The 20,316-nt window shown below is 55.4% G+C and overlaps 1 protein-coding gene across 1 annotated transcript in view; it reads right to left on the reverse strand.

The window, feature by feature from the left end:
• The window catches only part of MYRF (myelin regulatory factor), a gene marked incomplete at its 5' end in the record, with an annotated part of 55,590 nt that overhangs the window by 28,633 nt on the left and 6,641 nt on the right, over nucleotides 1-20,316 (reverse strand). Inside the window, 2 exons of the mRNA XM_084262942.1 lie at nucleotides 2,751-3,080; nucleotides 3,897-3,984. Of these exons, the coding sequence (XP_084119068.1) occupies nucleotides 2,751-3,080; nucleotides 3,897-3,984 (418 nt within the window). The remainder of the gene's footprint in view (nucleotides 1-2,750; nucleotides 3,081-3,896; nucleotides 3,985-20,316) is intronic.

Consider the following 20,316-nt stretch of genomic DNA (forward strand, 5'->3'; position numbering starts at 1 on the left):
TTGGCCTTGGCTGCATAAACGCCAAGGAATGAAAGCTGGAGGGAGGGGGGAGCTCTCAGCTGCCTTCTCCAGCCCACCCACGGCTCGGGGACAGCAGGACTGAGGGCCATCTCTGTCTTGTGTGGTGGGGAGCTGGATAGCTCCTGCATCCTTCCTTATTCCAGCTTGAGCCAGCACAGACCCCAGGCAGCAGGGCTCTTCAGCCACTTCCAAAATAGCTCTTCAGGAATTCATCTGAACCATTTGTTTCCTTAATCTTTTTGCAGTCCCTCCTCAACAGACTCTTGGGTCTCACAAGTCTTCTGGCCAGGGTAAGACTCCCACCACCTTAGTGTACAAGCGAGGGACTCGGCTGTCTCAGACACTGGCTCTTCTCTAGCAACACTTTGGAGATCAAGCGCACGGGCAAAGCTGAGGTCCTGCTCACAGCCAGACTGAGCCACAGCTGCGGCAGAGACGGGCAGGGAGAGACAGGGGTTTGAGCAGTTGTTGCCTTCACCTTAGTGTATGCAACATGTTCTGTCCCGTGGAGATCTTTGGCAGGGGGATACCTTGTCTGCTGATTCCGATCCACTCCATCGCCAGCGACACGCAGCCTCAGCAAGCCCCCACAGGTTTCCACAGCTCGGTACCTCAGCAAAGTGCTCCAACTGAGGCAAAGGCAGCTGATTTCTGACACCTCATTCTGCATCACCAGTGGATTTCCAGTGGGGATCCTTTTCCATTACCCCATCTTACACCATTAGCTCGGTGGCTGCAAAATAATCCCGGACAAGCCAGCGCTTCCTGGCTGAAAGCTCACCCTTAGGGCAAGCGAGGCCCTTGGGGCTGTGGGGAGGAAAGGTGTTGTACACCATGCATGCATCTCCCAAACTCTGCTCCTGATGGCACCCACAACTACAGCTGTGGACCAAGACACCCACCAGGACCTTCCTGCACCAGGGGAGCCCAAGACCCAGTAAATGGGTTCTCCGTGGTACCCAGCAGTAGCTGGAGAGGGATGAGATAGGATATACCCATGAAAAGCCCTCACAGTACTTCCCTCATCCTTCACCTGTAGCACTTTCCCATCACCCCCCTCCTAGGCTTTGTTCTGGAGCATCTTATTTCCAGGCTTCTTGTCACATTGGCTATGACTTCTAAGTATATTTCCTATGGATTTATCAGTGTTTGTGCCTCAGCAAGCCAAGTTTTGGCCAATAACAACTCAGGAAATCCTGGAGGCTGGAAAAGGCCTTGCAGCAGAAAGGTGGATGCTGCAAAATTCACATGAAGAGGTGGCATGGATGTGCCCAGTCCAAGGGAAGGGTTTGTTGGTATCCAACACGTAACACATTGCTCCTCCAGGAAAAGCTCAGTACAGTGGTGAAGGGTCATTCTGGGATGCTGAAGAAGTGCTGCCATCAAAGCTGACCCAGCTCACCTGCATCCCAGTGGAGCTGCATTATGGCTGAATCATTGGGTCAGGGTGCTGGAGGCTTCCAAAGCTGGGAATGGCCACGCCGTACTGGCTGGCAACACTAGAGGGCATGAGGCAGAGAGAGACAAGCCAGAGATGAGCGGTCCTGGGGCCATCCTGGCCTACTCTCTTACATTGACCATCTCCACTGGAGAAGGCACAGAGATTGGCTCTGCAGGGAGCACATGAGGGCCACCAGCAGGCATGCTATGGAGACATGTTGGACCACAGCACAGCTCCTTGTGGTATGACTCCTGACAATGCCAAGGCCTCTTGCCAATGAATATGCTGCTGCACACTTCAATTTTCATCTGTCCAGCTTCAGATCACCTTGTTTTGCTCCCCTACAGCTAGGGGAGAGGAGCATGGACCAGAGAGGTGCACAAGGAGGAAAAGCCCAGGCGTGTTCTTCCCTTTGGGTCTCCAGGCAGAAAAGCTTAATGCAAGGCAGCTCCTATCCAAGATACCACTGGAGGTCCATACCCTCTCAGCATGATGTGCCTGCCAAAGCTTTCTCTACTGACACGGTCTCTGCCTGGCTCCTTTGGCCACTGCAGATGGCAGATGCCATGTTGCTGCTCTCTCCCAGCTGATTGGGTTGTTCCCTTCCTGCCCGTTCTGGGCAAGGCCATCCCTAAGAGCAGGAGCCACATCTTCTCTTCTCCGAGGAATAACTGTTCAGTTGAGCCCATCAGTAACACCAGTCATGCTCTTCCCCTTCACCAGGTCTTCATCCAGAGCTCATTGTAAAGGAGTATGAATCCAGTGCAGATGCTGCCTTTTTATTCTCTTGAGTGGAGCATCTACAACATGAGGCCAAGAGAGGTACATCTCTCTGCCCAGTTTAGTTATCACCTTCCCCTGGGATACTCATGGGAACATCCTGGAGACTGATTTTTTTCTGCAGCTCTTCCTTCTTAAAAAAAAAAAAAAAAACAACAAAAAACAAACCCAACAATGCTGCAATATTGTCCCATCACACACTTCTAGATGTGTGGCATGGACGTCCTGGTCACACAGAGCCAACGGCACTACCACCACCAGCAGACACAGGGGTTGCCTCTGATCCTCTCTAACTAAAGGCACGAAGACCAGATCTACCAACCCTTCAAGAAACTCCAAGAAACACTTGTAAAAAAGCATCTCTGTGAAGCAAGGGCGTAATAGAGCCTGACACTGCCAGCAGTTAAAGTGCTGTGGGATGAAGTCCATCAACCCTCCAGGCCCCACCAGCCTGGAGGATCACTCCTTCCACCACTTGCCCTTGATCTGCCACCCCAACCCCACTTACCCAGGTGCGTAGGAGGCCTTGGGCTCTGATTTGATTGGAGGGACCACGTTGTTTAGGCAGTGGCTGCCAAGGTAGCCCTTGGGCACCACCATGCCATTGTTGTTATTACAGTTGAGGTGAGCACCGTAGCTGGGTCCACAAGGGTTGGCCAGAAGAGGACCGTGCCGGATTGGGATCTGGCTGCCGGGGGGAGGAAGGTGGAGGGAACCGCTGGAAGTGGGGTTGGTGGTCACACTGGCGATGGAGCTGGCAAGAGGCGCGTTGACGGTGGTTGAGCTGGAAGGCTGGGGGTGTGCATAGCTGGCTGAAGCAGGGATGTCAGGGAAACAGCTGAGAGAGAGAAGGGGACAACCTCAGCGGTGGGACAGGTAGACGGCACTTTCTGCCCACCCCTCCCCTCCCCAGCCACGGGGATGGAGCCACTTGAGTGCTCTGGGACACACAGAAAACCGGCAAGTCAGGCAGCATTGTGGTGGCACCAGCAGGAGCGTACAGGGAGGCAGGTCAGGAGTCACCTGAGCTGGTGGAACTGGTGCAACCCCAACAGGTGCAAAATCCACTCATGGAGCTGTAAAGGCCAGAAGTACCCAGGACACCAACCTTAAAGCTCGCAAAGACAGCAGGAGACAGGAGGATCTGCTCAGTGTGCTTCAGCTTACAGACTAGCTCAGGGAAACCACTTTGTCCCAAAGAACATACTCCCACTCTGGGGCCCTGACCACCTTGGCTTCTCCTCACAGCTTTGGCAATGTCAGCGCACACAGGGACACCCTTCCTTTCTCCACGCTCATGCTGTGCTGGGGATTTCATCTTCCACACTAAGCTCCTAGTTCTTGGCTTTCCTATTGCTCAAATCAAGGCAAAAGAAGGTGGTTTGCAGGGCTCTTGGGAGGGAAAGGAGAGAGGCTAGAAGAGACTGGAGAAATTCAAAGGCAAGAAGCCAGGAAGAGACAGGAGAAAGATCTGGAAATGAGTAAGGGAGCAAAGAGCAATAAAGAAGGACTTTAGGACAGAGAGAGGTGCAGCCAGAGTGCACGGTGATTTCTAAATGATTCCTCGAATTGCAGGGCTGGACATTGCTCAATATCTCTCCACAGAAACCCACAGCGAGCATCACTCTTGCTGTGAAGCAGGAGAAGCACTTACATATCTGGCGAGTCCTCCTTGCTGATGTACTCTTCCAGGATGCTGGTATCGATGTTAGATGGTTCCAGGGCTCCATTAATGTCGTGGCCTGCGAGGGGAGAGGAGGTGGAAGCATGATCCATGAGGACACCAAAGGCCCTTGTTTCACAGGTCAGAAACGCCGCCCGACTGCAGAGTCAAGAAGCTGATCTGAGATCCTTCAGTGTGAAGATGGCCATCTGTCCATACCCATCCATATCCCAGTGTGGAACCAGAGACCGGGGTGTGGGGGACAAGCCAGGGTGGTGACACAACCTGGGAATGCATGCTCTGAGGGGACACACAGGCTTCCTGGGACCAGGCTCAGGACACGCAGGAGAAGGGAGGTCATGGGGTCATGGGGTCCAGTCTGAGCTATGCAAGACACATGGCTCCACAGAGCACGAGAGCCAGGTCTTGCCCAACCACCACCAACAACCTGGCGTGACGTGGCCTGCAACAGCTTTGTCAGCAAAGCTGCAAGAGCCACTGGCCTCCTCGGGGCTGACAGTGGGGCTGGCCTTTGTGGCCCACAGCAGAAAGCAAACCCTGCAGAGGCAGGGCTGTCAGTGGGGGCTCAGGGGTGCTCTGGGAAAGCTGTTTTCCTTCCCTTCGGACCCTTGCCTCCACTCGGCAGAATGTGCTGGAATTTCTCTGCTGCTGCCATGACAGCTCTGGCAGCTCCCAGCCCCGTGGCAGCCCTCATCCCTCTCCTCCCCTCTCCTCCACGGGCAAGCGGTGGACTTCCCTCTGTTTTCTCCCAGAGAGCTCCTCCTCCCCACTCCTGTTCTGGAGAAGCTGGACCGGGTTTTGTTGACAGAAAGTGCTTTCTTTATCTGTCTCTCTGAAGTGGGAGTCTGCAGCCCTCTGGGGTGGGTGCCAGCCCTCAGTGCCAAAGACACTGCCAAGAAAGTGGAAGAGAAGGCCCAGCTCCCCCCCCCCACCACCTCCCCATGCTCAGATAACGAAGCTGGCCCTTTTCTGAAAGACCCCATGGCTCCATGTTAAAAGCATGACGTCCCTTACCCAGGAGAAGACCCTGACCCTCCACTCCCCCCTGCCTCCCCCTTGCAGCCCATGCGCTGGGGAAAGGTCAGCCACTGAACCGCAAAACCCAGAATGGGGGGTTTCATCCCACCCCTGGCCAATTGCAGCTCTCCCCTCAGCAAATCCCTTTCATACCAAGACAAGCAAATAGGCAGAAATAAATCCAGCTAGGAATTCTGCCAAACGGACAGGGGATGTGTGTGGATGGAGGGATCTCTCCCTTAGTAACCCTGTCCAGAGGAGGAACAAAACCTGGGGAACCGTTGCCTTGCAAGTCATCTAACCCTTCGCGCACCGTGGGCCTCCGTGGCAGAGCCTGGGGACTCAGGGGAGAAGGTGGTGATGCTCTCCCATACCAGCTCTGGCATGTGGAGCTGGGACAGGCGAGGCTGCAATGCTGCCACCGGGCCACCATCATGGTGAGGACTGGGCATGTAGAGCCTATGAGGTCCTGAGCTGTGCCAGCGCCTCGCCGACCCCATCTCAGCACAGGGGTAACTCCTGTGCGACAACCATGTCTTCTCCTGGAGTTGCAGTGATATGGTAGCAACCGTGTCATTGTCCCACTTCAAGTTACAGTTGAATGGAAGAGGTCACCAATGGCCAGCACCATCGGCGCTTGTGGCCCTTGCTCATCACCAAAGACCTCTGCTAGAGCCTGCTTCACCACGCATGGCTCTACTGAGGCACCCCTCCTACAAGCAGCAATTCCTTGGCTACTGTCACCCCTTAATATCGGCTGAAACCCTTTTGCCAGGGGGTGAGAGCAGCCCCCCACTCCGCTGCCTCGCTCTTGGCCAAAGAGACCTCACTACCCATCACACGAGGTGTTTGGCAAAATCCCAGAGCAAAAGCAATCAGAAAACTCGTCTTCCGGGCTCGAGACGCGGGCTCAAAGCAGCAAAAAAATAGGGGAAACAAAAGGCACTTTACCAATTTTGCTGTTTTCCCACAAGCTACTGAGCCTGCCCAAGCAAAGCCTGACCCCAGTGGGCTTCTCCAGGAGCTCCTCCATGGTAGAAGAGGAGCCCAGGACCTGTGCAGAAAGGACAAGAGGCCCTTGATAGACACTGGTGTGCTGGGTTTTCCCATTTCTTTGTTATCTTCCCTTAAAAGTCACCTTCAGGTGCCCTCAGCTGAGACCCAGGCAAAGGGGGAGATAAGCACCATGACGCAAGAGGTACGTCAGTGAGCTGAGCTGTGATAACAGCTGCGCCGGGGTCTGGCTGCGCATGTACGATGGGAAGGGGCTGCCCACTAAAAAGAAAGGGCTTTTCCCTGCTTGGGGACAGAGGCAGTTCCAGGAGCTCTGATGAAATGGGGATGGCAGGGCAGTGGGTCTCGTTGACAAACCTGCACGAGGAACGACCCACCGCCTGTAGCTTCCATGCAGGGCTCTCACCAAAAGCCAGCTCAGGTGATTAATTAAAAGCTAACGCTTCTCCATAGAGTCACGAGCTTCTAATGACACCAACGACGCTCCCTCCCCCTCCACAGCGGGGATTAGGAGGAAGCCACCAAGGAGGGACCCTGGGAAGCTCAGCACCCACACGGCTCTGCGTGAGACAGGCTCCCGCATCTCCTCGTCCCAGCGCAAGAGAGACGGAGGATCCCAGGGAAGCTCCAAGCTCCCCCCTGCTGCCAACATTCACCCTCTCACTGTGGGGAGAAGGGAGGCAATCCCCACAGAGCATCTCCTGCCTACGGCCCTGCCTCTGCACCAGTGCCCACTCCAGGGAGTACGTGAGAGCTCTTGTCACCCCTTTGATACCACCCAAAGCTCTGAGGGATGAGTTCTGCCTCCCACCCCAGAGCAGCGAGCCAGGAGAGGTACCGCAGGCACCCGCAGAGCCGCCCAAAGAGCATCGCCTTGCAATCCAGCGTATTAGTGCGCTCTGCACACGATGAACGTCCCAGGGCAGGAGGGTACCGGGAGCACGGAATTCAGCCATTCCTAACCCCCCTGTACAGACATGGAGACACCCTGCTTTCACATCATGTCACCCCTCCGCTCTCTAATCCCTCCCTCGCAAAAGGGTCGAGGAGATCCCCCAAAAAGTAAACTTTGCCTGAGGAACAAGACGACGTTAAGCCCGCGGCACCCTCCTCAGGAGCAGAGCCGGGCGAGCAGAGGCCCCGGTACGTGTGAGAATGTCAGGAATCCCAATGTTTGGACTGGTTTTCTCTGCTTTCCCCAAACCTCCAAACACGACCGACATCCAAACGGAGGTGCTTCCCGCACTGCTGTCTCCTCCCTGCTCCTGCTCCGACAGCGTGGCTCTGCCAGCTCATCACTCCCGGTGACCTCCTCTCGGCTCAAGAACTTGCTCCCCATCCCATTTCCAGGTGCTTTGCCGTGCCCCACTTCCCATCCGCGATGGGCATCCGGCCACGGGGCTTGGAAAGAGTTAATGGCATCTCGCCCCCGTGAGTCGTCATATTTACAGGTCTGAGAGATTAAAACCAGAATTTACCTCGAGTGATAGGCTGATATGTTTATGGTATTTCTATTTATAACAGTCCCTCCCCCACCTAGTCTTGCTCTGTTGCCCGTCTTCTAATCATCCATAATCCTGCCTGGGTCACCTGGGGGTGGGAGGAAGGGAGAGAGCCGAAGAACTTCATCCCGGGATCTGCTAACAAGAACCAGATGTGGGAACCTGGAGATGACAATGAGGTCAACCCTTTTGGGGGGCTGGAGAACATCAGCGAAGGGTGGGGGGACACCAGCGACGATGGAGGAGGAGAAGCTGTGCCAAGCTCAAACGTATCGGAGGGTGAATTTTTTTTTTCCCTCTGGGTTTCAAAGACCCACTGGGGGTTTGCAGGCTTGAACTGCAAGTGGAGCACCATGCCCCAGACCCAGCGTCACAAAGAGCGGCGAGACGAGGACTGCGGTTAAGCTGAACGCAAGGCCACAGATGCCAGCGTGCCCGCCTGCTGTGCGCTTCCATCCCTTGCCATCTTGGCCCTGCCTGGCTCCCAAAAAGGAGGGGTACAAGCGACAGCCTCCAGCACAGACCACTCTCAGAGCCCCGCTGTTTCTCCGAAACGCTTGCCTGAAGTGCTGCCCCGCGTTCACTTCCAACGGGATGAGGAGCACTTTGGTGGCACCACGGCAGCTGAGCCTCCTGCCCCGCTGCCAGCACGGCTGGGATGGGGACGAGCACCTGTAGTCCCAGGGCTTTGGAGGAATGCCACTGCACTGCCTCCAAATCGAGTGGCACTCTGGGCAGTGCCTGGCATGCAGCACAGCCAGGAGAGGGAGCAGCCCACAGGACATCATGGCATCGGCCACCATCTCCTTTGCTCCAACGCCCTTGACCTACGGCTGGGCCAGATCCATTACCCCGCTGTGGCAAATGCGGTACAAAGGGCATGTGGCTCGGTCAGGGAGCCGTCAGACGCAGCGGAGAGAGGACATGGGCATGGCTCTGGGGGCACAGCACAGACGACTGGAGGGTCTGTAACTATTGGGATTGTCCTTCAGCTGGTCACTGCAACCAGCAAAGCGCATCCACCTGCTCCAGACCTCCTCTTGGCACCATCCCTACACGAAGGACAATAAGGTGGGGTGTTTATGGGGAAACTGAGGCACAGAGCACTGAACCACTGCTGAACAGGAAGGCTATAAGCAAATACCCAGCAGGTATGTGGCAGAACAGGACCAGGAGACCCCAGGACAAGGTGCAGCATCCTCTCTGCCAGAGGCACTCTGGCAGGTGCCAAGCCTTGGTGGGCCACCCAACTGAGCAGGACGAATGCAGCCAGCCTCAGCCAACACTGCCAGGGCATGGCATTACCCGCAGCACGGCACACTGGGGCAGCTGGTGCCGCAGTGAGGCGCAGAGCCCAGTCGCCGCCCCGAGCACGTTCCTGTGACCGTGCAGAAGGGGTTGTGCAATCGGCAGGTCGGGCTGCCGCATCGGCACATTCCCGGGGCCTCATGCTGCTCAGCACCCCCCTTCTGCTTCCTCCCCTGTTTATCCTTCGGCCCTGGCGGATTGGCTGCCGGCCTGGCCCCGAGCGCAAGGAATCCATGCCATGGCTGGCTAACCAAACACCGCCTAAGCCTGGGAAGCTGCAGGGCCAGTGCTCGGTTTCAGACCCACTTCCCCATCAGCGGGAGCCCAACTGGCTTTGCCATGCAGGGCAAAGCCCAAAGAGCAACTGGAGTGACGGCCATGCTCAGCTCCAGCTGGAGAGAACATCCATCCCATGCCTGCCATGGGATGCGGCGAGGGGCCATGACAAAACCCTGCCCCTACCCAGAGACCTGGGCTAGGCATCTGCCAGCTGGGGAGAGCCAGCCACGGGGACACCACTCCTTGCACAGGGGACAGCGGGACGATCTCCCCATTGTTCCACATGCCCAACCCTGGGCTGCCTAGAGGGTGGAGACGTCCCTAGCAGAGGGAGGGATAGCGACCCCACAGCCCCTGCCTCCCCCCCAGCTACTGGCCCAGCATTCCTCCTTAATTAACACTCTTTATTACCTGACTGTAACGATAAGCAGTCACTCCCCGCAGAAGTGGCTCCTGTAACCTGAGTGGGATGCCAAGCCAGACCTCTCTGTCTCCCCCAAAGTGCTCTCGGGACCACCCCAGAGCAAAACTCCAGCCGTCAGAGGGCCCCAGGCCCCCTCCCTGTACCGCAGCATGGTTCCTCCATGGGGTGAGCCCCTCCTCATCCCAACCTCTCTATCGTCTTCCGTCTCTCCCCACCCCAGGACAGCCTGCTGGGCCTGCACTGGGTGCCAGAGGTATCAACTCAGGGCGGGGGCTCCATTTGGTGTGAGGCTGATGGAGCTAGGCCGAATAGAGCCCTCAAGGAGTTTCAGTCGCATCAGGACACCCTTCTCCTGCACACATGCAAATGCAGCACGTACCCCTTCCCACTGCAAAAGGTAGGCCTGTCCCAGTCAATGCAGAGGCACAGCCACCACCCCATGTCCCATCCTGGGGACATCCCCTTGTCAAGCCCAACACCCAGAACAGCGCACTCTCTCAAAGCAACATGGCAGCTCCTGCATCCTCCATTGACGCCAGAGCAGAACACCCAAGATTTGAAGTCCCACTAGAAACACAGTCAAAGCTGAGCTCTGGGAGAAAAGATCCCGGGGAAAATGCCAAACATGGGGCTGAGGAGATGAGGGTTCATGGGAATCTGGGCATTACCCGGAACCTGTGGGCTCCAGGGAGCCTAATTTGGGTCCAAGGTGCCTGTCCAGGGGCCTTTGAAGATAAGCCAGGCACTTTCCCCCCAACATCTTCTCCACAGAGAGGCCAAGGCTGTACCCAGCCCGACTGGATCCAACCCCCTCCTCCCTGGCAGCAATCCTTCACCCTCCATGAGCTCCCACATCTACACCCACTGCAATCCTTTCACTGCTGAGAGGAGAAACCATCCCACGCCAGCACAGGCAAGATGCAGAGAAAGCAGCACATCAGAAGGAACGGAGATACAGGACCGGTGGGATTTAGCCAGGACCCCAGCTTTACTGTAGTGACTAAAAAGGGTCTCCAGCAACCAGGGAGACCCAGGACCAACAACCTGGCTGCAGAGAGAGCCAGCACCCACAGCAAAACGCTCAGAGTAATGAAACACAGTGGTACAAGGTACAACCAAGCCATGGCCAGGCTGAAGCCTGGTGCCACTGCCTCCATGTCCCCTGGAAAGCTCCCTTCTGCTCTCCCACAGGCCTGCAACTCCTCAGCTCACACACACGGAAGAATACAACTGAGAAAAGCGCCTTTGGAGCAGCTGGAAAGCATCCTTGGCCTGGATCGCAGCAACCCTCACTCCCACATCTGCCATGCCAGCAGGAAGGGGCTACAAGCCAGTATACACCCTATATATCCTGTAAAGGTATAGAGACAGACATAATGCCCCCTCAGCATCTGCCAGGCCTTGGGGCGCGCGGTGAGACATCCCAAGGCAGAAGCAGCAGGAGGAGCTGGAGGAAGCAGGGCCTGGCCCAGTCCTGAGGGAGCCCTGCGGGAAGGGGCAGCCAGCTCTGCATGGAAGAGATGACCGAGCCCCGTCCTCCCTCACAAACCTTCCTGAACTGTCCTCTTCCCACCGCTCAGCACCTTCTCCTCCTCCAGCCCCTCTTGCACTTCCCCATCTCCCCTTGTCCTTTCTCTCCCAGAGCCATTATCCTTCCGGACCCTCCTGAGTCCCTTCTCCTTCCGCTCTCCACCCCTGTCCTGGCCACTCCTCCGCCCTTGCCAGCTGTGAACCTTGGCATGGATAGAGCCATTGTCCTCTGGGCATGGGGACCGAGGAGGAGGAGGGGAAGGTGTGAGAGGGGACACAGTGGAGCGTTTGTGCGTGTCCCTGCAGCCGTCAATGCCCTGCTTGTCCATTCATGCACTAAGATGGCAGGAACAGCAGCACCCACACAAGCGTTGCCATTTGGCGGGGTCCAAGGTGCCTGCCCAGGGGGGCACATTGCCCTGTTTGTTTGGAGTCCCGCAGAGGCAGAAGACAACGCCTTTATCTCCCTCTGTGGACTGAGGGTGTTGGAGGCAGTGGGGGGGAACACAACAGGACCAGAGAAGACCCCCTTCATCTGGCGTCTCCCAAGCTCAGGACTGCAAGAGAGGTACTGCTGCATGAGGCCAGCTCTGCCAGCCCTCACACCTCCATTCCCCAGCCCAGGAAGAAGATGGGAGTGGGGAAAGGGTTTTCAGCACAGCCTCTGGATCCCGTCTGCTGAGGTTCCTTCGTGTGCATGGGCTCTCCTGACCAGAGGCAGAGCAGCACCCAGCTCTTCCAGCCATGCCCAGAGCTGGATTACAGCACAATGGCCACGTGTCCACCCCCACTTCACCAGGCTTTAGTGAGCAGGAGTCAAAAACAGGAAAAAAAAAAAAGGAGACCTAAGCTAAAGCTGCTGCTCTGGCATGGAAAACCCTTGTGTGCCCCTCTCTTCAGCCCATTACATCTACCTAGATTGCAAGTTTTGGGGATGGGAATGACCTATGGCATGAGCAAACTGCCACCATCCTGGCAGTGTGAACTCTCTTCAGTATGAATTATTAATTACCAGAACATATTAGCGCTACAAGGGAAAAGCCCACAACCCATCCCCAGGCTCAGCGGTGACCAGGAGAGGCAATAACAACTCGGGAGAGATGCAGGGATGTGATGAGGCTGACAGCTGAGCAATGTCTCTGCTGCTCTGCTACAGCCAGGGAGACAGCCCAGGGACACAGTCCCCACACACTGACCTCACTGCAGGGCCACCAATGCTGCCACTGATCCTGGAAAGAAGGCTCTTGAGATCCAGGAGCCACTGCAGAAACCACTTCCAGCCCAGTGCTGCACACCACACACGTAGGGGATTCAGGACTTGGAGCTGTGCTGCCTCTCCTGGAAACCCCCCCCGTTGCAAAACAATCCTTCGACGGGAAGATTAATAATCAAAGAGCAACAGAATACAAACCTCCAGCCAGCCAAGCATCGCCTGGAACACCACGTCCAGATCGGGCATCTCGTTCCTCCCTTCTAACTGGGAGGCAACAAGGTCTCTCCTGTCCAGCCTGGATGGTCTCCAGAGGAGGCTGAGTGTAAGAAAGCAGAGCGATTTATCTGGATGGGACGTTTGCCAGGGCCTGGGGAGAGCCAACGCTAACTTTTGTGCAACCAACACCGAACTTTGACGAGCAGGAGTGTCAGGTCGTCAGGCTCTTCCTCCTCCTCACACTGCTGGGATGTGCAGCCATACAGCACTTGCTTCCAGCGCTAGACTGCAATGACACTTGCTCCAGACTGACTCCTGCCAAAAAAATAATCGAAAAGGGCCACAAAAAGCTGTTTCTTCCTCCTCCATTGCTGCAGTTAATCCCTTATCTACCTCCGCTGCACATGCAGCACAAACCTCCCAAAACCCCAAGGCCACTTCCCAGCACCTGCGAGCAGAACAACGCGGCCAAGAGAAGCGTCAGCGCACAGGTACAGGGTGGACACTGCTTTCCCTGAGGAGGAAACAAGGAGGAGATTCAACACATCCTCCTTCAGCACTCTAAGTCTTTCTTGGTAGCCGGGGGGTGTTTTTGCAGGGGCTGGGTAGCAGTGTCAGGCTTGTGGCCATGGTCCGGTAAGAACCCTCCTGCTCTGCCGCGTGGCCTCTGTTCGGGGTGGCATCATGAGCTGACACGCTCTGCCTGGGAGGTCTGGCCCTCCTCATGCTCCTGAGAGAGGGACAGACCAAAAAGGGCACGATTTCTTTCTGCTTCCATCCACCTTAAGATGATACCGACCACTGCATCCCCACACTATGGAGTTTCACTCAGGGTGTCCCCCAGCAAAGCCTGCACTTCTCGCTGCAGAGGTCACATCCTTCAGAAAGACACAATTCCCAGTCAGGCTTCACCTCCAGAGGAAGGGACCATACTAATCCATTTCCACCCCTCCATTCCCCATCAAATCCATCTCCAGACTCTCTAACCACCAGACTGAAGAGCCCTCCACGCCAAGACAGCTACACTTCAGCACACTGCTTGCTGACAAGCTCAGGCAGCTTCCCGCTTGGCCTTTTCCTGAGCTAAGCAAGGCTTCTCCAGCCACCCACAATAAACAACAAGCAATGATGTGATTACAATAATTATTTAAAAACCAAAAAGAAATAAAAAATCCAGAGGGATCCCCACCACGTTGGCTATTTCCACATAGGATTTAATACTAGAACTGAGGGGGCGGGTCAGTGTGGTTCTGGTTTTTTCCTCTTCATGTGCTGTTTGCCTTTTCTGACTAACCATGAGCTCTCCCCGGCACCGGAACACCGTTCCTGCACCAGGGATTTGGCAAACAGTTACCGGACAATACACATCAGATACCCAACGTGCTGCTTGGATCCCATCCACCCGGGAAGCGCTCTGTGTGTTCTGGGTCTCGCTTCAAAGCTGCATGCTGTCTGGGGCGGCACAAACCAAGGGGGAAGGTGCCTGGCACGCTGTGCGAGGACGGCAGACGGAGGAGAGGATGAGGAGGTCACCCCAAGCCCCGGGGAGGTGGGAGGCATTGGCCGCACACATTCCCACAGGCAGAATGGCTCCTCAGGCTCAGAACGAGTCGTCTCCGTGTGTTGGGCAAGCGGTGCCAAATACTGGGACTGAAATAAGGGTGAGATGTGCCCAAAGTGAGATAAAGCTCCCAGCTGCAGGCGCAGGAGCCCAGGGGGTGGATGGTGACGGGTAAAACCTTCTCTCAAAGGACCCAGCGCAGAAGAGACGTGTGAGGAAGGTCGGGGACCTGCAAACCTCATCGAAAGCCCTCTCCTGGTACCCAGCCCAGGCAAGACCTCTGGGTGCCATCCCTCTTCTGCTCCATCTTCCCTCCAGCAGGCATTGACTGCTGCTGCTGCTTCCTGCTGCTGCCCACCTGGCTCCTTCCCGCACAGCAGAGATGGGACTCTGCTGCTGGTTTAAAGCACCTGCCAGGGAAAGCAGCGTGCAGGTCCCGAGCGAATGCGTCTGTCTTGCTGCCAGCCAGGGCTGCGACAAAGAGCCGAGTTACAAGGGACAAGTGGGAAGGCAAGGAAATTACACAAATTGTATGAGTCATTAGATCAATAGATTAAAAGACCTCTTAGAGCCTTCTGTCCGGGCCAGCATAAGGTCATTCATTCCCAGCTCGCTCCCTGGGGCTCTGCCCCACGCGTCTGGACCTTCATTGCTTCCATTTCAGGGATGATGCTGCAGCCCCACACTCCTCCAAGCCCAGCCTGAACACTGGCTGTCTTATCTCAACTCCTTGCCTGCGCCCCTCGTGCCAAACCGGATTTCACGGCCGGGACCTTCAGCATTTTCTAACCACAGCGGCTCACAGGTGACAGCTCCTCTGGTCCCAACGTTATCTCTGTCCTGTGACTGACCCCAGCACATCAATCCCCAGGCTTCTTCTCCCCATTGCCACTCCAGCATCTGTCACAGCAGTGAGGCTGTCTCCTCAACCTCTCTCTCTCCCGCCCCCCCTTTCAATATCTGTTTTTGGAAGTATCTTCCCCCAGATGCACCATTTTTTGCTTTCCCCACAAACAAGGGCCACAACCCTGGCTGGGCTGAGTGTCAGCCAACTCCATCGGAAACAGAGCAGAAAACCCAGCTTTCCTGCAAAAATCCACTTCTCACCCAGCACTTTTGGGACGGGTGGTGTCTTCAGCCTGCTGAATACATCTGTTATTGTGGTGCTGCCAGAACAACACACCCAGAGGTCTGCTGGGCTAGGGGTTGTCACCCCAAATATCAGCCAGGCAGCCCCTGCCCTGCAGCGTTCGAATTCCTCCAGTGTGTTTCACTTAATGCCCAAGGATATCCTGATGGGAAACTTCCCCTGCACGGAACGGACAGGGAGAACATGAGAGATCAAGCACGGCCTCACCGCCGCAGCTGAAATACAGCTGTTAACACTGAGGCATCAAAGAGCAGAGGCTGCTGGGGACTGGAACCTGAACTGAAGCCATTAAGAGAGGGCACGGAAGCACCAGACGGACTTTGGGAAAGGTGGAAATAACGCTGCTCAGGATGCACGGGCAGATTTATGGAAGGCACTGTCTGGTCTGCTGATTGCCAGGAGGTTGAGCAGGGGTTGGGTCCTCAGGAATACCGACTCACATTGGAGAAAGCGACCTGCCAGGAGGGAGTTTCAGCCTGGGAAGGAGGGTATGGCAATGGGGAGCCATGAAATCACAGACTGGTCTGGGTTGGAAGGGACCCCAAGGATCATAATGCTCCAACCCCCTGCCACAGGCAGGGTCACCAACCTCCAGGCCTGGATGTACACAAGGTTGCCCAGGGCCCCATCCAACCTGGCCTTGAACAGTCCCAGGGATGGGGCACCCACCACCTCTCTGGGCAGTCCGTTCCAGCCCCTCACCACTCTCTCTGTAAATAACTTCCCACTAATATCTTATCTCACCCTTCCCTCCTTCAGCTTCACTCGATCCCCCTTGTCCTGCCAGTGTCTGCCCTTTAACAAGTTGATTCCCTCCTGTTTCTCTGCTCCCTTCAGGAACAGGAAAGATGCAATGAGGTCCCCTCACAGCCTTCTCTTCTCCAGGCTGAACCAGCCCAGAATAAGACCACTGCTTCTAGCAGGGAGCAACAGTTTTACCAGAGAGATAAAACACAAGCTCCTCCATTCTTGCAAAGCACAGCAGAGCCATGGTCCTTCGTCTCTGACCACAATAAATATGAATATAAACATCACTAGTCATCATTTTTTGGAAACTATTTAAAAAAAGGCCCTCAAAGAGATGCTCTAGGAGCAATTCCACCTCTCGGATGTCTTGGAGGCCCCTCCGAGCTGCAGAGCCCATGGTGCTCTGAAGTGAACTGAACAGTTCACTTCAACGGGGGTGACAGACAGTGTCTCACCAGATACAAGAAGCTCAGGGAGACAAACCAAACTTTCCCAGCACAGAAAACCACAACCATGACCCACTCTTCCACCATCCTTCAGGTTCTTCACATTGCTGAGCAACAGACAAAGGTTTCAGAGGTAGCTCAGAGATTAGAGGTGGATTTAGGATTTTCAGCTGTTCAGGAACATTTTTGACAATATGTTCCCAACTCCTTACCTTACTGCAGTTCCCTGATCCTCCCATTAGCAAAATTCCTTCACAGAACCTTACCATAGCTCCACAAATCGTGAGTTGACCACGGAAGGGGAGCAGGGAGAGCGCTGACTTCATCATGCTCCCACCGGATACCTCCTCCTAGCACGGCACACCAGGCTCATCTCTCACCCCATGTCTTTCAGCCAGTCCCCCGCTGGAGAAGTTCAGCTTCCCTGGAAGCTGACACACAAGTGACAAACCATTCCTTAGCTTCAGAAGCACCAAGGTTTATTCTGGAGCTAATCTCCCTCCGAAGGCTGCAGGACAATTCCTCGCTAGCTATGAACCACACCAGGAGCTATGAGTGAGAGGTGAGTTACCAGAGTGGAATGGCTGTGGTGGTGACTGGGACCGATGTGAAGGGTGAAAGCTGAGCCAGGAAGATAAACGCCAAGAGTTTCAGCCACCCAAAACTCCCCCAAGGCAGCACAGCCAACTTTGCTGAAGTTTCTGAAGCTTTGTGTCCCCACTTCTTTTTGGAACAGCACAAGCACACCCTGCTGCCAGGGCTCACCCCCTGCCAGACCCCCACTCCTCTTCTGTGGGAGGTTCATCCTGCAGATTGGGGTCTGTCATGATAGAAGAGTTGTTTTTCCCTGTAGGAATCTGCAGATTCCTGGGGCTCTCCTAGAAGTCTCCTTGCACACACAAGGCTAGGAAAGAGCAATGCCACATAACCAGTGAAGCAGCGTGGGTCTAGGGCTGAATGGAATGGGACTCACCTCTCTCTAGGTGCTCCGTGAACTTGCTGGAGCTCTTCCACCCAACTGTGTCTGCCAAATGGGCAATGGGCTGCAACTGTTGTGCTGGGGTTGACAGCCCTGCCATCTCCAGAGCCAACCTCTTGCCCAGAGAAGAGGTCATGGAAGGTCTTGCCAGGACAGCACTGCTGTCCAAGGTACCGCCACCACGCTGCGCCCATCGCCTCTTCCCGCCCACCACACTGCACGCACCAGAGGGGATTGCCAAGCAGACTCTTCCCCTGAAGGGCAGTCTGAACCATCCCCGTGACACCTCTGCTCACGTGGGGTGAAGGAAATCCCCAAGGTTACCAGCCTCTTGTTCCTGCGCAGTCGCTTGTGAAAGGGGCCACACGGACACAAGGAAGGATCTCTCCCCAAATGCATCTGAGGCTGTCACACGAAGGGCTGAGACAGGCAAAGCGCCAGGGACCGTCCCGGCTCCGTGCTCTGAAGTGCTCCTGTGGCCCAGAACAGAATAAACCCACACCTGCAGCCATGCCTGCTGTTCTGTGTGGAGGAAGGGTCCCTACCCGCATGGGACAAGACCATCCTGTTAGGCCAGGCTGACTTTTGACCAGTTGCTCTTCCCAACCCCCTGCACACCAGCACAGCCTCCAGCACCCAAACTTCTCATTCCGAGCTGCGAAGCCTGTCCCCACTCTGTAGGTCCCCACATCCTTCTTTCTTGTGTCCCTTCAGCCCCTCAATAACAATGAGATGAGTTTCAAAACACCATTTATCACCTCTCTTTCTTCACCACCCACTCGACCCTGCTGCATGTGGTCAGCATCCACCTTTCCGCTCCAACACCCCTTTCCAAAACCTGAATTAAAAGAGACAGGAGGGAAGGGAGATGGACAGATGTCCTCCTACTCCCCTACCCGCAGCTTCTTATCGACCTCCGAGTTTGATTTGAATGGGACCTCACGGGGAAAACGATCATTTCTGTTCTTATACTGAGCAGAACATTGATTATATTATCAGCCAGATAGGAAATGGCTTGATGGCCCCTATAACGCTCAGGTTTTAAGCTTTCCCTTTACTTAAGCAGGTGTTTCGTTTCCAATAAAGTCAGAGCGCGTTTTATAGTGCTCTGCTGAATCAATGTCCATAACCATCGCTTGTCACAACAGAAGAGATAAGCCAAGATCATGCAGGCTGATAAGCTGCTTGGTTTCCTGTTATTCTGGGTTTCCAGCACTCAGGCTCAATCAGCACACAGGATTCAAAGTCATAAATGAGAGTTGCTAATTAATACATATCGTCAGGCACACACCGAGTGAATCTTCGGATTCCAAGTTGAGTTGGACATATTCTTTACATCCCCTCTGCTTCTCAAGGCTGTGAGAAAGGAGCAGCTCAGCACACTTTGCAGTCCTTGCCTGCAAAGCAGCCAGCCAGTGTGCAGGAATCAGGCTTCCAACTCCTTTGGGAACCCTACCCGTGCCTCCCAGAAATCCTGTCCCATGACCATTCCCACAGCCTCGGCTTTGTCTCCTCCCCACCAATTACTATCTTCTTCTCCAGGCCAACTGGGTGCTCCCAGTCCCCTGGGATTATACACCACTGTGATGTTGGAGTGATGACCAAAGATTCTACACCCTCCAGTGAGCCCGCTCAGCCTCTATCCACCCTACACACTGGCCTGCAACTCTTGCTCTTCCCCGACGCAGCCTGTGAGCACTGAGGCTGTCACTCAGTACCTCTCCTTTGATATGCTGCAAACCAATGGCAAGAGCAGCTGAAGAAGACTGGCTACAGCAAAAGGGATGAGGGATGGGGAAGAGCAGAGAGGAATCTGGCCTGTGACTGGGATGTGGACAAGGAGCGCTGATGCTGTGCTGCACCAGAGGGAACAACCCCCACTGCTGTCAGCGGCCCCAGGACCACTCTCCCTGCTCCACCCTAACCTCAGCCCCCAAATCTCATGCCCGAGCTCACCAAGGCTATTTAAAACTCCAGCCTTGGAGCTTTGACTCCAACCAGCCCTCCTCCCCATCACCTCTAAAGCCAGCAAAGCCCCCAGGGGTTGGCTCCCATCCCACAACCAGCATGGCGTCTCCATTTCGCAGCCAGCGCTGGCCACACTCCCCAGCCCTACTCCCAGGTCTCCCTCTCACCTTTTTGAGTAACTGCATCAAAACAGACAAAGTTCAGCGAGATAAGTGGTGGACCCTGAGTATCACATTACATTTTCCCTGGGGAATGAAGCCTTTCATTCAAACAGTGCTTTGAACATGCTTCCAGGGTGTGCTGGAAGATGGAGCAGAGCCCAGGCTCCTGGGCTGGCCATGCCGCCCACCTCCACCAAGCCAGACAGATGTTCTCCATCCATGCTCTGTGGGGCAAACAGTGCCAAAAGGAGAAGGAAGGTCTAGAGGATGAGCAAGGATGTGCCAAAGTGTGCCGGTCAGTAGGAATAAGAGGGTATATCCATGAAACCCTAAGTGGGAGCCGCCAGACAGCCAAGTGTGGCCTCCAACACAATCCACCCTCTATTTCTAAGAGCGTCCCTTTTCCCTGCCCAGCAGTATCCTCCCTTGGACTCTGCACCTTCTCTGCTGATCTGACGCAGCCTCATCCCTCTCTGTCCATCCTTAGTTCTGGTGCCTCCCTGCAGAGCACTGAGGAGGCCATGGCATGGGTCCTCTCCCCTGAAGGATGCTGCCCCATGAGCTGGTTGCACTGGAGGGGCGAGCACCACCTCGGGCCCAAAAGCCACAAGCCTGTTCCTGTTCGTGTCCGCAGTCACAGCTGCTCCCCTGTCCTCTGGCAACACACGCGCTAGTTAATCATTCCTCAGGCGCATTCAGCTCACCGGGCTTCTTATCAGCGAGTGCAAAGTCCAAGTCCAGTCACCACTGGAAAGAGGCAAGGGGGTTACCCAGCAAGCTTCGCCAGAGCAACGCCATCCCCAGGCAGGGAAATCCCAAGGCAGAGATACACAGGAGGGACGCCAAGGTACGGCCTGGGACCCTGCCTGGGTAGT

Source organism: Gallinula chloropus (genome assembly GCF_964237585.1).
Source record: "Gallinula chloropus genome assembly, chromosome: 4".
Classification (NCBI taxonomy): Eukaryota; Metazoa; Chordata; class Aves; order Gruiformes; family Rallidae; genus Gallinula; species Gallinula chloropus.